Source organism: Panthera onca, chromosome A3, assembly GCF_046562875.1.
Source record: "Panthera onca isolate mPanOnc1 chromosome A3, mPanOnc1 haplotype 2, whole genome shotgun sequence".
NCBI lineage: Eukaryota > Metazoa > Chordata > Mammalia > Carnivora > Felidae > Panthera > Panthera onca.
Window position 1 is genome coordinate 101350950 of NC_138341.1, and position 17497 is coordinate 101368446.

The following is a 17497-nucleotide window of genomic DNA, read 5'->3' on the forward strand; positions in this document are numbered from 1 at the left end:
ATATTGGTGTAGTATTAGTTTCAGGAGTAGAATTTAGTGATTCATCGCTTACATATAACACCCAGTGCTCTTCCCAAGAAGTGTCCTCCTTAATGCCCATCACTCATTTAGCCCATCCCCCACCCACCTCCCTCCATCAACTTTTAGTTTGTTCTCTATAGTTAAGAGTCTCTTATTGTTTGCCTCTCTCTCTGTTTTTCTTTTCCTTTGTTTTATTTTCTTTCTTAAAGTTATTTACTCATTTTTTAAATTTATTTTGAGACAGAGAGAGAGCAGGAGAGGAGCGGAGAGACAGGGAGAGAGAGAATCCCAAGCAGACTCCATGTTGTCAGTGCAGATCCTGATGCAGGACTCAGTCTCATGAACCCGTGAGATCATGACCTGAGCTGAAATCAAGAGTCAGATGCTTAACCAACTGAGCCACCCAGGCACTCCTGTCTGTTTTTATCTTATTTATTTTTCCTTCCTTTCCCCTATGTTCATCTGTTTTATTTCTTAAATTACACATATGAGTGAAATCATGTGGTATGTATCTTTTCCTGACTGACTTTCTTTGCCTAGCATAATACTCTCTAGTTCCATCAATGTCATTGGAATGGCAAGATTTCATTCTTCTTGATTGCTGAGTAATATTCCATTTTATATAGATACCACATCATCTTTATCCATTCATCAGTCAGTGGACATTTGGGTTCTTTCCATAACTTGTCTGTTATTGATAGTGCTGTATAAACATTGGGGTGCATATGCCCCTTCAAATCAGCATTTTTGTACCCTTTGGATAAATACCTTGTAGTGCAATTGCTGGGTCATAGGGTGGTTCTATTTTTAACTTTTTGAGGAACCTCCATACTGTTTTCCAGAGTGGCTGTACCAGTTTGCATTCCCACTAGCAGTGTCAGAGGGTTCCCTTTTCTCCCCATCCTTGCCAACATCTGTTGTTTCCTGATTTGTTAATTTTAGCCATTCTGACAGGTGTGAGATGATATCTTATTGTGGTTTTGATTTGAATTTCCATGATGATGAGTGATTTTTAATGTGTCTGTTAGTCATTTATATGTCTTTAACAATAGACATCTTGACTGTAGTTCACAGAAACATCACTTATAGTATTGGGCATCAGAAGGGTGAAGAGAGAAGAAAACGGTCATTGGGTGTTCTTATATCCACATTTTCCTTGGTTTCAGCCAAGCCAGACACATGAGAGTAGGTAATTCTAGCTAAATCCTACTTTGTTTACACATACCTGATATACTCTAAACCTACAGTGGCCCACTGTGGGGCTGGTTTGTGGAAGATAGACATGGAGCCAGATCTAGGTCTCTTGTAGCCAGAGCTATCATTCCATGGTTAGGATACTAAAAGATCGCAAAGCTTTATGCTGCCGTTGCTGTATTGTCATGGAGGGCATCAGTCATCTGCTTTGCTCAAGTGGAAACTCATGTCAGTTATAATACAGCTCATAAACCTAACAAAAGTGTATTATGAAGGTTTGGTATCTTCTCAAAAAATATATTTCTGTCTTTATTATTGTATTAGGATAGTTCCACCATATACCAATTTCAGGATGCACTTATATATTTGAGATATTATTCTTTCATTGTAGCTCTTTGATATTTGAGTAATTCTGTGTAGAAGAAATACCAGGTTAATGAGATAAGTAACTGATAGATGGTGTCTCTTGGCAGATTTCTGAGTTAGAATGCAGGTTAGAGGCATAATTTTCTGGTGGGAAGTACGTAAACTTTGTTTTAAGAGATTTCTTCCTTTTAAAGTAGTTCACGTGTTACCTAATTTAATTTTTACACAATTGTGTAATAGCAATCTCCAATTTGGAGCAGAGAATAATAAAAACTTTTGACATTAAGCCCACCAATGGTTACTAGTTTCTTGGTTACTTGAAGAAAATTTTATTTCAGTGTTTTCCATAACACATGAAATCTCTGTGCCAACTTTAGATACATGTGTTTATTATAAGGAGAACTATGAGTCTGTACAGTTGCTTTTTAGTCACAATTTTATCAAAAAAATAATGCAAATAGCATGTTTCAGTCAAGGACAATAAATGCATGTGTACCTATGTGGTGCATATACTTTCAAGTATTTATGGAGTGTAAGAGCATAATAGTAGCTCTATATAGTAACAGTCATTGTGTGTTTTTTAACCTTTCTAAGATTTCATTTCTGTACAAATGAGTTCTGTGAAATTATTATGGCCAAAATACCAGTATTTGTCTTTCACTCAATTTATCTACACTTCATAAAAATGCTTAAATATTACTTCATCATCCTTAAATTTGCCTTTCAGAATGTGAAATATATGAACTAATTCTTGAATATTTATGAAGTAATTCTGATTTTTGCAGGTGTTACAAGCCCTTAGGAATATTTAGCTTAATTTGGAACAGGATTCTTTATTTTTTGCTTGATTTTTCATTTTTGAAAACTAAGTTACAGTAAATCCATCTATGTATAATAATTTTGTATTTTTCTATAGTAGTTTGGTTAGACATGAGTCCTCATAGTTTATGATATCATGATTGAAATGCTAAGAGAGTTGTCTTGTAAGTAATGTATATCATTATGTATACATTATGTATCCCCTTAGTAAAATTCTGTTTTACAGAATGCATGGATCAAAAGTCACAGTTAATGAACTAATACCCTTTCTTGACTTTATTGTTGTTAAGGAAGTGTTTTATAGTTTATATTTATTCATATAAGAGTTATCTATTTCTAAAAAAAAACAGTATGAGATCAATAGTTTAAAATACTCTATGTTCTTTGTGGTATGATCATGGTGATATGCTACCAACTGATAGTTGAACCAGATAGAACTTAAATCTTTTATGCTGACATAATGATAGTCTTAGGTGGTTTAAATTTCTCCTTCAGTATATTTGTGCCCATAAAATTATTTGCCTTAAAATGAGTAGAACAGATATTTGGCTGAAAATGAATCCTGTAGGATGCTGTCTTACCTTATTTCTTAAGGTAGGTTCTAGGAACCAGCAACATCAGCATTATGGGGGAAGTTTGTTAGATATACAGTCTTGACCAATGCCAGATTACTTAATCAGAATCTACATTTAATAGATTCTCAGATGATTTGTGTGTACCTTAAAGTTTGAGAAGGCCTCCTGTAGAAGACATAAGACTTGGCATTTGGGTAAGGAACAAACACTTCTCTATCTGAGGTTGAAGTGCAAGAGTATAATAAAGATTTAGGAATTATTTCTTAGAATAATGAAATGTTTCTCCTTAAAGTACATTTCTCTTTGGGATTCCCCCCCTCCCCCCGCTTTTTTTTTTTCCTGGAATAAAATGTGTCTAATGCAATTCTTTACTTTGATACTTTCATCTTACCTACCAAAGAAGATAAACTTCACTTCTTCCATACCAAATGAACAAACCTAATTATTGTTAAGTCTTCCCTAAGATAGTGGCATCCTGTGGATTTGCATGAAACTGAATCTTGAGAAAAGGAGACGGAAGACTGAGACCCTGATGTTAGAATGACCTGGCATGTGTCGTCACTTGTTTGGCTTGTTTCTGTGACACCATGGATGCAGACATGCGCTATTTCCTCCTAATTAAAGAATAAGTATGCCTGAATGTCTGCTATGTGCAAAATGAAACAGTGGATCAGGCCTTCCTCAGAATTTATAGTCAGGTTGGGGAACTGTCCTTGAAAGTCAGGTATCCTGCCACCCGCATAACTGTGGTATTTTGGGATATGGTCATGTGGATCCATTGGCTAGACGTCCCCTAGCTGTGGTTAAAAGGGAGAGTGGGAATAAAGCACTTATTTCAGTCAATTACACATTTTCTATTTAAGTAATATCATAGCGTATCAGTATATTTAAAAGGAGTTAGAATCTAGAGCAAAGCCCAAAGAAACGTACATGTATAGATGTACCTTCTCCTAACAAACTAATGGAATATTTGTTGAGGCATGCTCTACCTCTGGATTTGTCAGTTTGCTTCAAGTAAAAATCTTTTGTTTGCACATGTCTCCAATATTTCAGAACTCCCCTCGGCATTATTCAACTTCTGTGGTGGTCCTAGGAAGTCACTGACTTTTCTGGGGATTGCCTGAATGTGGTATTTCTGAAACTTCTTAGCTGGGAATCCCTCAAGTACAGATGAAGTCTTACTCAGTAGTATGGTTCACAGCATAGGAGGAGGAACTGCTTTTGTTGAACCTGGTGGGGTTGTGCCTGGCTCTTTCCTGCATTCTTGGGGCCAGGAGTGAGGGTGGGAGTCTTGAGTTCTGGTGCACAGTTTAAACACCAGTGCTCTAGTGTAGGAAAACTACTGTGATTGCCATTAACCTAAAGACCTGCAGTAGCCTCCCTTTTGAATATACAAAAAGAGTTTTTCTTTTAATGAAACTTACTTCCTGCTTCCCATAATTCTGATTTTTATCCAGTATTTTAAAGTTTATCTGTCTTGCACAGGCGACCCAGAAATCTTTGAGGGAGGAGACAGCTGCTTATAGTGAATACATGTGAAAAGCCTTAAGCCTGTGTGACCTGGAACAAGACTCAGAAACACAAAGATGCCTCTCAGAAATGTGCCGTTTTCTGCTGTATATTTGGCAAGCATATTATTAACACAGCAGAGGAGGGAGGTGGCCATAAATTTCTCATAAGGAAGGAATTGTAAAAGAAAATTATAGCATAGTATACTTCAAGATTGTAAATGCCATTCTCTTCATTTATTGTGCTGAGGACATTACTTTTAGAAATTTGTATATAATATTTTAGAAAATACTGTTAATGTCATTTATTGATTCACTTATGCCATGGATAGATTCCTCTACCGATTTTTCAATCATGAACTTAATACTTGAGATTGGGGGGCACTGTTATACACTAATTTATATTAGATTGTGTTTTTCTTTCTCCCTTAGAAAGGCATGCATGGCTTATTATTAGAGAAAAGCAACAAGACAGCTTCTGCTCAGGATTTTTCGGTAGAAAATACATTTTGACTTGAACAGGGTTTTGGTGGCAACTTGATAATAGATAATTTTAGGAGATTGGTGAATTCTGTCATGATTGTACTGAAAAGTGCTATGTGGTCATATTGAATTGTGACACACTGTGCTTAGTGAGTGCCCATGCCCTGCTTGCTCTCCAGGAGAATGACTCAGGCACTTTGGACACAGTGGGCGCTGTAGTTGTGGACCACGAAGGGAACGTTGCTGCTGCTGTCTCCAGTGGAGGCTTGGCCTTGAAGCATCCAGGGAGGGTTGGACAGGTAAGTAATTATGGGGTTTTTAAACTGGCTTGTTAATTTAAAACATGGAGTTTTCTGGCTCATCATTTTTTAAAGCCAGTAGAAACATTTTTTCTTTAGAAAAAATAAATGATATTATGGGGTGTGTGTGTGTGTGTGTGTGTGTGTGTGTGTGTGTTTTAGTATTTATGTAATACAAATCATCAAATACCATTTCAAGATTCTAAAAAAAACTATCTCATGGCAATAGAGTTCTCTATGATCTTTACAATCAGTAATACTGTATGTTGTTACTTCAAAAAGGCTGGGTACTGGATATTTAGTATACATTCAGTAAATATGTATAATCTTCCATTTCTTTCTTTGCAAATGTCCTATTCGTTAGGGGTAAACACTACCTGACTATATTGTGGCCTGCTTTTTAGGTGGGAAAATGACTTTAGAGTTACATTTTTATATTTCTTCCATTCAAGGAACAGTAAAATTTTGACCCTCTAAAATCCTCCTCTGGTTAAGCATTTCAGCAATGGAACCAACACATGATCCCATTCAAGAAATCTAGATATAAGGGGGGGGGTCTTTTTTATGTGTAACTGGCTTATTCCTGTTTCACTTGCACATTTTCTTTACCATTCCTCCTTCCCCCCATCTCCAAACTTTAGTTCTGTACAGAGAATGGGATTTCACAGTCCATTTGATCTAGTAAGCTTTCTGAGTATAAACCAATTTGGTACATTACTTATGGGCTTAATAAATATTTGTTGAGTGAACTAATGACTCATGGAGTCTGTTAAAGTTGTTGCAAGGACTGTGCTTAAGCTCAGTACTTGGATCTCATGTTACACGCAGGGCACTGCTTGGCATGCTCTGTATGCTTTGTCCCTCACATTTGAGGAAGAGTCGGTATCACAGTTGCTTTGGACGTGGTGGTGAGTGAATGCTTGGAGGCCGGTGATCTGATTCATGGAGGACATCTTTGCAAAGCCCCAAGTGATGTTCCTTGATATGCCCTTTATAGTCTACAGGCCACTTACAGTCCCATGGCAGAGGGAAGGGGTAGGGAAGAATAATTAATTTTGTGCTACTCTTTGTCTACCATACAAGGGGATTTGTGAGGAATGATTACTCAACATATGTACAATGCTTTGAACTCATTATAAAAAGCCTTTGTCTGGTCATGGTGTTTTTCCACATTATAAAGCCCTGTGTATTTGTCAAATTTGGGATAAGAACCAAGCTTGGCATATCAGATTTGGACACCTTGGTGGAGAAGGAGAAAGAAAAGCCAGTATTAGCCGCCTTCATTGCATTGCAATTCCCATGGCTTTCTCACTGTTTTTTGTTTGTTTTAGTTAGCAAAATAGCAACAACAGAACCAAGGATAGTTATGGACTATGTTAGCAGAATATTTCATTGAACAATCATGTAGCCATTCTGCCACTACACATGGGATGTCGTGGAAAAAGAAAGACTTCTGTAAAACTTAAACTTGTTGATTTGTGCCACTTGGCTAGTTTATGAAGACACAGTTTGTGGGAGCTGAAAATCAGGAAGAGGTGTGGTGGATAGAAGTAAAGGTACTTCACAGGGAAATGCATTTGCTTAATTGGATTATGTTGCTTAGATAGAGGAGATATAATAAAACTGGAAATACGTAAGCATCAGATGACAGTAAGGAACCATTCTTGACAATCAGGAGGGAAAGAGACAAAATATACAAGCAAAGTATTGAAAAAAATGGCTTTTTAAAAAATATGATGAAACTAGGTGCTTTTAAATACATTCTAAATGCACAAGTGAACTATTTAAGAGTCTTAAATTACCCTGCTCTGGATATATGATAACAACCATTCAGATGGTGAAATGGCAATTTGAATTAGAACTTACTTGCTTGGCTTACCAACACTAATTAGAATTTACAACTGGGACACAAGAAAGGAATTATTAAATTCCACTCTCCCCTCACACCGGCAACCTACTCCCACACAAATAGGCAGTTGATTTTAGTGGTTAAGAGTGTGAACTTTGGAGTCAGGTAAACCTTTATTCTAATCTCACCTCCCCACTTTGCAGTTTCTTTACCATAAACAAGTTATTCAAAGTCTTTAAGCTCCACTTTCCATAACTGTAAAATGGGGATAAATAGGTACCTTAACAAAGTTCTAGAAGATTCAGTGATGCAATGCATTTAAGTTGCTTATCACAGTCCCTGATAATAACAGCTATAGCTACTGTTATTAAGCTCTTGCTACATGCAACAAGTGTGTTCATTCATGTGATCCTACAACAACATTATGAGGTTGGGGTTTTATAATCCTCATTTTATAAAGGAAAACAAGTCCCAAAGAAGATTAAATAATAATAATAATGATGATGATAATATTTATATGACCTGTTTGTAGTGAATGTTCATATTTTTTAAAATGTTAATGAAATTTTACTACTGAAAAGAAGGAAGCTTTTTTTTTTTTAAGGCCTGCTTAATGTTATGTTTTATCCAAAGAAGTGGATAAGAGATGAACAATCTCTGATTCTTTCTTTTATCTGACCTATCACTGTCTCAGCCCAATTGATATCAGAAGGTTAAGAAGGAAGACAGCTTCAGGTCATGAAATTGAGGGGAGGTAGCATAAAAGGAATTTGCTTAGAGAGAAGAAACAAAGAGTAAGAATAAGTGTTTTTTTCTTTTCTAAAAAAAAAAAATGACCTTTGGGTTTCTAAGAGCTGTTCTTGTGGCCCTGTTTGTTGTTTTTGGGTGCAGGTTCCTGGTCAAGATAATTGTTGGGAATGGAAAGGACAGTGGACTAATGTCCAGGGTTTTCAAAGAAGGAAGAATGGGCCCTTCTCCTCAGGTGACAAGTTCTCTGAGGCTTTGACTGACTTAGCACCTGTCCCAGGTAGAACCAGATGAATGGCTTATCCCACAAGTCTGCTAGTTTTATTCTGAAATCACTTCTATAGGGCTTTCAGTTACTACTCTGACTCAACAGTCTTGTGTATTTTAGAAGCATTGTGTTTTCTAAGGCTATAATAGATTTCCTACTGTTTGCCTCATGGGAGTGTTGTGTTCAGTTCTTGGTTCTACTTTTAAGAAGGTTATTGTCAATGACATCTGGGGATGGCATGGGGTACTTCATCTCCAATTATCTTGGACTTTGGATTATTTCTCAAGGAGGGTGATTAGGGGAATAGGTGTGTGTGCATCTCAAAGTTTTGAGGAATAGTTCACAAATTCCTGCTCTGGGTAAAATATTGAAGCAAATGAATTCTAAAGTCCTTATAAAAAAGGATACAATACTGTAGAAAGCTAAAGTCTGTCTGGTCAGCATTCCCAGTCTTAGCTTCTTCCCCCAGTCCTTACAAGTAAGCTCCTAGAAATAGCAGTTACTTTTTTCTCTTTTATGGGAACATATTTTTTTCTCCATCAGTGATAAGTCATGCTGCATACTCAGTGTATCGTAGCTTGTTGCTGACTTCTCCTCCTCCTCCTCCTCCTCCTCCTCCTCTTCCTTCTCTTCCTCCCAGCCCGACAATATGTGTGGGGTTCTTTCTCTTTAGTTCCTAAACATCTTCTTAAAATTTTTAATTCTTTATTTTGAACCTCTGCAATGAATCCCACACATTGCTGTGCCAACAGTTAGCCATTTCTTTACTGATGGACATCTATGGTTTCAGTTTGCTATTCTTACCAAACTTGTGGTGGTGAGCATTCTTGAGCAGTCTTTCTTCTATTTCTCTGGGATGGCTATCAAAAGATATTTCTAATTCTACTTCTAACTAAGGACTGGAAAAGTTACCAGTTTTGATTCCCCTCCCAAAGGCAGAGAAGTCATTGTGGAATTGGAGAGGTGAATCCAGGCATTCTGGGTGGCATTATTAGAAACAAAATAGGAATAATTGTCATGTTCTTACCATAGTAATTTGTGTTATGGGTGGTTTCGGCCAAATAAATCTGCTCTACCACCTCATAAAGTGATTAGCTTGAATTGACCTATTTGCCTCCTTTCTTTATATCTGGCAGAATCTAGCACAGTGGTGAGCATATACTGGGCCCTTTGGTAATAACTGTTTGCAGTTCCTATTGTGCCACTTTAAGGGAGGCATGGCAAAAACCCTCCCAAATAGGGTTTCTTAGGGTATGCCAGGAGGACCCCCTGCATCCCAGCCCCACCCCCTACCACAGGGCCCTGATTAATAATGGCAATTCATTGGCCAACCCCCAGACCACTGAATCAGAATATCTGGGAACCATGGTTCTTATCACCAAGCTTCTCAAACAATTTGACATATACCTAGTTTCAGAACCACTATTTTAAGGAAACCATGGGGGTGATTTCAAGGGGCCAGAAGAGAAATTCCGCTGACAAACTGCAATAGGGGAAAGGTTTTTCAAGGAAGGAACAAAACTACTGCTGATGAGAGTCTAAGGAACTTTCTCTTACTGTTTCTGAAAAATTTTAGATTAATACAATAGTTGGAATATATAGTTTAGATAGTGTTAGAACCATTGTTTAGGTAGGTCTTACACAGTCTCTGGTATTATTTCCCATTTGATATACATCATTATTAAACCAGGCTTTATTAGATGGGTATGATTATGTCTTCTGTTGAAAGCTAGTAATTACATATAATATTTCTGAAATACTCTATGTATCTATTTTCTTTTTTCCCAGGCTGCTCTGTATGGATGTGGCTGCTGGGCTGAAAACACTGGAGCTCATAATCCCTACTCCACAGCTGTGAGTACCTCAGGTATTTGCTGCTTTCATGACCATATTTCATAACTTCAACATTGTTAGGTCATTTAATGATTGAAAACAATATTTTTATGTAAACGTAAAGCAATATTTTTATGTAAACATAAAGCATGTGCTGAGACATTGCATAGACAAGTGCATTAATGCATGAAAGATCTTTGATATTTGGGAGGTTTTAAAAATTGTTTCACAATGTACGTATCACAGTATAAATGTTTTCCTAACATTTTCATTACACGTCTGGAGTTAACTATAACAATTATAGTTTTAATGTTTTTTTCCCCCCTAGTGTGACTCATGATAGTGCCAGATTTAGATCACAGAAGATATAAAAGTAATAAGGCATTTCAAAACTAAGATAATCTCTTGATTAAAATGTTGGCATAAAATATAAGATGTATTTCAAAATGTATGTTTTATGACATTTATTCCTCTAACTATACTTTTAATTAAATGTAGGTCCTCTTTTTGTATCTATATTAGAAGTCATTATCATTTAGAAATTGTGTGTGTGTGTGTGTGTGTGTGTGTGTGTGTGTGTGTGTGTGTGTGTGTGTTGGGGGTTGGTTAATGGGCAGAATGGTTGTTGTCTAGATCCAGGTTTTCATGTACTTATGTAGGTATACTTGAAGCCTTTTCTCTCAGTGTGGTGATATGCATGGTTGACAAAATAAAATCATCCCCTTTGCTGTGTTATCTCTCAAGTTACAGTTCTAAGCTTTTCTCCTCAATATCCTCAGGCTTTATCAGGCTGCCTTTCCTTCCTTTCTTTCTACAGTTGCTTGCCACTTTGGTTTCTATTTCACCATACTAACAAACCCCCAATCCAGTCTAGTCCTGTTTTCCTGCTTACTCTTGACTCTGTGGTCTCTGCTTCAAGCAGCTCTCTCCTTTCTGTCATAGCATAGATCCTGGAACTCTCTTGGTTTGTCCTGTTCCTCTGCCCTGCTCCATCTTGGCTCACTTCACAGACTCTTCCCATTTCTAACAATTCCAGTCTTGGGCCTCTCTTTACTTTCCTTCATTTCGCTCTGTGCTTTCTCTTGGTGCCCTGGTGTTTTTTGTGTCACTGATCTATCAGGTGAAGTCTAAACATGAATTAATGTTGAATCTTAATCATACTAATATAATTGGCAAAAAATTGGTTTTCATTCTTTCATTTTTGAGGAGATGAGTATAATATAATAGGAGTTAATTTTTAATTTAATGTTGGTGGCACATGGAAATCTCTATGCATGATATTTAGAAATTAGCTTGTTCACATAATTAAGTATGGCCCTGTGTTGATAGAAAATTGTGGCATTTGAACGAACTGAAGTCCGAAGTAGATAATACGTTTCATTTTTATTTTCCCAAAGGAGTATTACTCAGTATATGTTGTATGGACTTTATTTTTGATCATTAGGTTATTCAGTGAGTTGGTTTGGCATTGTTTAAATGTTACTCTAATTGTCTAGATGTTAGGAGACCTGGATTGTACTCTAAGCTGAAATCCTGAAAGCCTGCCTGACTGTCGTTTTGGAAAAGAAATTCAATCTCTTTGGGATTGTCCTCCTCTCTCCTTTTAATTGGTGATGTGGAAGTTGGAATAGAAACACATTTCATCGATTTGATTCTATTAAGTACAGTGCAGTGGGTGGGTAAAACTAAAATTGTAAAATTAAGGTCTTTTCCCCTTCCCCTTAGATATTTTCTCCTTTGTTGATCTTGCATCAATTGAAGATAGTTTCATATGACTAAAGATAACTTTTGGTTTTCTAGTTCATGACATCCAGTGCAGCTTTTAAACTTGGATGCCCAGTTTGTCATGTTATATCATTCTGAAGTTTAAGGACTAATCATCATCAGTCCTCAGAGCCTGAGGGAAATAGAGCAAGTCTCCACTTCCTGCCATTCCTGGGACTTTTGTGTGATTTCTTCACACTTGTTTCTCCTGGGGTTGTTGCTATAAGGTTGACAGTAAAAACACATGGCAGAGTTGGGTGACCAAGTCAGAAGAAAGGCGGTGCACAGAATTCTGGTTGTTTGGCCAAAATAGACTGGTGCCTTAGGCTGTTGCAGAAAATTTAGAGACCTGGCCTACATTTTAGGTTTATAGTTCTTGTAAGGCAATAATTGAAAGGCAGAGGGAAGATAGTTATAGTCAGGGTAGGGCTCTCCCAAGGCCACACAGGTGATTTGATCATTAGCCTTAGGGATAATGATCCATCATCTTGTTCTCATCACTGGGTAGGGAGGAATGAGTGCGGAGTGGGGAAGAGAGAGTAGTGTGGCAGGAGCTGACCGTGTAAACTCTAAGGTTCTGCATCATGGAAATTTGTCTAGTTAGGAAGGGAGCAGGGTAGATACCTGCGTTCTTGTTCAGTCTGTTTCACTTACTGCCTGTGACCCTGGCATGAGGTTATTTGTAAAGTAGGAATATCTACCTTAATATTAAATAAGTAGACGTATGTAAGGCACATAACATACTTCTTGGCTCAGAGAAGTGATTCAATACTTAACTGTGTTTCATTGAATTGAAGTCACACCTTTTATAAGGTACACCATTATCTTAAAAAAACATTGGTTGATTCGTATTTTTTTTATTGTGATAAGAACACTTACCATGAAATCTATTTTATTAACAACATTTTTAAATGTTTATTTTATTTTTGAGAGAGAGAGACAGAGCATGAGCAGGGGAGGGCAGAGAGAGAAGGAGACCCAGAATCTGAAGGAGGTTCCAGTCTCTGAGCTGCTAGCACAGAGCTGGACATGGGTCTTGAACCCATAAACCGTGAGATTATGATCTGAGATGAAGTTGGACCCCCAACCGACTGAACCACCCAGGTGCCCCATCTTAACAACATTTTTAATGTATAATGCCCCATCTTAACAACATTTTTAATGTATAATACACTATTTTTAACTTTAGGCACAATATTGTACAGCAGACCCTTGAACTTATTCATCTTTCATTACTGAAACTTTATGAATTTTCACTATCAACTCCCCATTTCCCCCTCCCCCCAGTGCCTGGCAATCACCATTCTATTCTCTGCTTCTATGAGTTTGACTATTTTAGGTTCCTCATATAAGTGGAATCATGCGGTATCTGTTCTTCTGTGACTGGCTTATTTCACTTTGCATAATGTCTTCAAGGATTATCCATGTTGTCTATGGCAGGATTTCCTTCTTTTTTAAGGCTGTTATACATATATGCCACATTTTCTTTACCCATTTATCTATTGGTAGACATTTAGGTTGTATCCACATCTCAGCTATTATGAATAATGATGCAGTGAACATGGAGGTGCTGAAATCTCTTCACGATCCTGATTTCAATTCTTTTGGGTAAATACCCAGAAGTGGAGTTGTTGGATCATATAATACTCCTATTTTTAATTTTTTGAGGAACCCCCATTCTGTTTTCCATAGCAGGTGCACCATTTTACATTCCCACCTACAGTGTACAATGGTTTGAATATCTCTACATCTTCACCAACTTTATTTATCTCTTGTCCTTTTGATGCTAGCCATTCTAACGGGTATGAGGTGATGTCTCATTATGATTTGATTGGCAATTCCCTGATGATTAGTGAGGTTGAACACCTTTTTATGTACCTGTTGGCCAATTGTGTGTCTTTGGAGAAATATCTATTTAAGTCCTTTGCTGATGCATTAATCTTGCTATTTGTGTTTTGCTATTGAGTTGTAGGAGTTCTTCGTGTCTTTTGGATATTAACCCCTTATCATTTAATTTAATTTAATTAATTTAATTTATTTATTATTTATTTATAAATATAATTTATTGTCAAGTTGGTTAACATACAGTGTATACAGTGTGCTCTTGGTTTTGGAGTAGATTCCCATGATTCATTGCCTACATAGAATACCCACTGCTCATCCCAACAAGTGCCCTCCTCAATGCTCATTACCCATTTCCCCGTCTCTCCCGCCTCCCCCCATCAACCCTCAGTTTCATCTTTGTATTTAAGAATCTCTTATGGTTTGCCTCCCTCTCTGCTTGAAACTATTTTGTCCCCTTCCCTTCCCCAATGGTCTTCTGTTAAGTTTCTCAAGTTCCACATTTGAGTGAAAATATATGATATCTGTCATTCTCTGACTGACTTATTTCACTTAGCATAATACCCTCCAATTCCATCCACATTGTTGCAAATGGCAGGCTTTCATTCTTCCTCATTGCCAAGTAGTATTCTATTGTATATATAAACCACATCTTCTTTATTCATCAGTTGATGGACATTTAGGCTCTTTCCATAATTTTATACCCCTTATCAGGTATATGGTTTGTAAATATTTTCTCCCAGTCCATAGGTTGCTTTTCCATTTTGTTGATTATTTCTTTTCTTGTACAGAAGTTGTTTTTGTTTGTTTGTTTGTTTGTTGTTTAATTTACATCCAAGTTAGTTAGCATATAGTGCAACAAATGATTTCAGGAGTAGATTCCTTGATGCCCCTTACCCATTTAGCCATCCCCTCTCCCACAACCCCTCCGGTAACCCTCTGTTTGTTCTTTATATTTATAAGTCTCTTATGTTTTGTCCTCCTCTCTGTTTTTGTATTCTTTTTGCTTCTCTTCCCTTAAATCCATCTGTTTAGTATCTTAAATTCCTTATATGAGTGAAGTCATATGATATTTGTCTTTCTCTGACTAATGTCACTTAGCATAATACCCTCCAGTTCCATCCACGTAGTTGCAAATGGCAAGATTTCATTCTTTTTAATTGCCGAGTAATACTCCACTGTATATATATATATACCACATCTTCTTTATCCATTCATCTGTTGATGGATATTTGGGCTCTTTCCATACTTTGGCTATTGTCAATAGTGCTGCTATAAACATTGGGGTGCATATGCCCCTACAAAACAGCACACCTGTATCCCTTGGATAAATACCTAGTAGTGTAATTGCTGGGTCGTAGGGTTGTTCTATTTTTAATTTTTTGAGGAACCTCCACACTGTTTTCCAGAGTGGCTGCACCAGCTTGCATTCCCACCAGCAGTGCAAAAGAGATCCTCTTTCTCTGCATCCTCGCCAACATCTGTTGTTGCCTGAGTTGTTAATGTTAGCCATTCTGACAGGGATGAGGTGGTATCTCATTGTAGTTTTGATTTGTATTTCTCTGATGATGAGTGACGTTGAGCATTTTTCATGTGTCAGTTGGCCATCTGGATGTCTTCTTTGGAGAAGTGTCTATTCATGTCTTTTGCCCATTTGTTCACTGGATTATTTGGTTTTTTTGGGTGTTGGGTTTGATAAGTTCTTTATAGATTTTGGATACTAACCATTTATCTGATATGTCATTTGCAAATATCTTCTCCCATTATGTCGGTGGCCTTTTAGTTTTGCTGATTGTTTCCTTCTCTGTGCAGAAGGTTTTTATTTTGATGCAGTCCCAATAGTTCATTTTTGCTTTTGTTTCACTTGCCTCCTGAGACCTGTTGAGTAGGACGTTGCTGCGGCCAAGGTCAAAGAGGTTTTTTTTGCCTGCTTTGTCTTCTAGGGTTTTGATGGCTTCCTGTCTTACATTAGGTCTTTCATCCATTTTGGGTTTATTTTTGTATGAAAGTGGTCCAGGTTCATATTTCTGCATGGTGTAAGAAAGTGGTCCAGGTTCATTTTTCTGCATGTCGCTGTCCAGTTTTCGCAGCACCATTTGCTGAAGAGACTGTCTTTATTCCATTGGATATTCTTTCCTGCTTTGTCAAAGATTAGTTGGCCATACATTTGTGGGTCCATTTCTGGGTTCTCTATTCTGTTCCATTGATCTGAGTGTCTGTTCTTGTGCCAGTACCATTCTGTCTTGATGATTACAGCTTTGTAGTATAGCTTGAAGTCTGGGATTGTGATGCCTCCAGCTTTGGTTTTCTTTTTCAAGATTGCTTTGGCTGTTTGGAGTCTTTTCTGGTTCCATAAAAATTTTAGGATTGTTTGTTCTAGCTCTGTGAAGAATGCTGGCATTATTTTGATAAGAATTGCTCCTGTACAGAAGTTTTTTAGTTTGATGTGGTCCCACTTACCGATTTTTGCTTTTGTTGCTTATATGTTTGATGTCATATCCACGAGTAAAATACACAATATAAGATACATATATTAAGTAGGGGTGGGTGTTGGAGGGTGGGGGGAGGAGACTGCCAATCATCGAATGACACTCTTCTTTCTCATCACTTAACACATGGTTGTTGCTTTACAAGAAAATACACAACTTGGGGGCATTCCTCCAACAAGAAATATTTGTTGCACTGATAGTAATTTCATGTGCCATTGCTGTTTCCATGCCTTCCTATGTTTTTAATTACTTTTTGTTTCAATTCTGTATCATACTATACTCCTTTTGAACCCATGGTAAATGACAGGTAAACTCAAAACATGTAGTTTCAACGTGGCACATAACTCAACTGAAGGGTCAACAATTGGAACAGCTTACTTACCGCTAGAGGCAGTGCTATGTCACAGCTGCAGCCTAGAGAGGAGGCACAGGAGGATGTCATCAATTAAAATGAATCTCCTGATTTTAGAAAATTTTAACTGTGAAAAAACAATAATTTAGAATTAATAAACTACAATTAATAAACTACAATAAAAGATTTTTTTATTCTCAGCTTCTTAATTTTTTTGGTGAAAATAACAATTTATTTTAGTCTTTCTTAAGCAGTGACATAAGCTCTTGAGAAAAGGGGTTACCTGTGGGTATATTTGTTTTTCCTGAGTGCCTGGCATAGGGCCTTGCACTTAATAAGTGCTTACTAGACAAATTAAAATTAAGACAGATGATGATTATTATAATCATCTAAGTTGCTGAGAGACTGGAACTTAATTATTTCAGTCACTAAAATGAAATGATAATTCTGTAATGGGATAGAGGTGCTAATTATTGCTGTAGTGGCAATCATATTACAGTGTATAAATGTATCATTAACATGTTGTACACCTTAAATTTATACAATGTCATATGTCAAATACATTTCATTAAATGAAAGAAATGTATATGTGATTCCTCACTCTTCTAGAAGGATGCTTCTCATTTCAAAAAGATTATTCACCATGTAATTTCTTTATATAGTACTTTAAAATTTTATTTAATTTGCCAAAGTCAGAATCACACATAATTTTTTAGTAACACATAGATGCATAATGTAAGATATATCTGTGATCTTTCTCTGGCTATGGAAAGGAAGAGCAGATTGAGGATTAGAAGATCAGAAGGAGGAAAAAAGAAGGAGATTAAGTTTATGCTCTGATTGACCTTAACACTGGTATGCCGTTACTTGTCTGTATAGTATGTTTTTTTCTTAAAGAGAAACAGTGAATCCAGCAGTTATATGGCAGTTGACTGGAGTTCAGGAAACACAAGCTTCAGTCCCTCTTTTTTAAAGTGTTTTGGCCTGAAGAAAGATCTGCTACTTGGTTTCTGGTATGTGGCCCAGTGATTTCTGATTTTGTAGATTCTTTGATTTTCTAGATTTTGGCTCTGGGAAGTTCTAGACCC

The 17497-nt window shown here is 37.0% G+C and overlaps 1 protein-coding gene across 11 annotated transcripts in view; it reads left to right on the forward strand.

Moving 5' to 3' along the window:
* The window catches only part of TASP1 (taspase 1), a 310143-nt gene that overhangs the window by 107782 nt on the left and 184864 nt on the right, over positions 1 to 17497 (forward strand). For 6 of the 11 annotated variants that reach the window (XM_060611829.3, XM_060611838.3, XM_060611843.3 and 3 more), the window contains 2 exons: positions 5146 to 5265; positions 9918 to 9996. In XM_060611829.3, the coding sequence (XP_060467812.3) occupies positions 5146 to 5265; positions 9918 to 9996 (199 nt within the window). The remainder of the gene's footprint in view (positions 1 to 5145; positions 5266 to 9917; positions 9997 to 17497) is intronic. The other 5 variants (XR_009603954.3, XR_009603956.3, XM_060611895.3 and 2 more) reach the window with 2 other exon arrangements.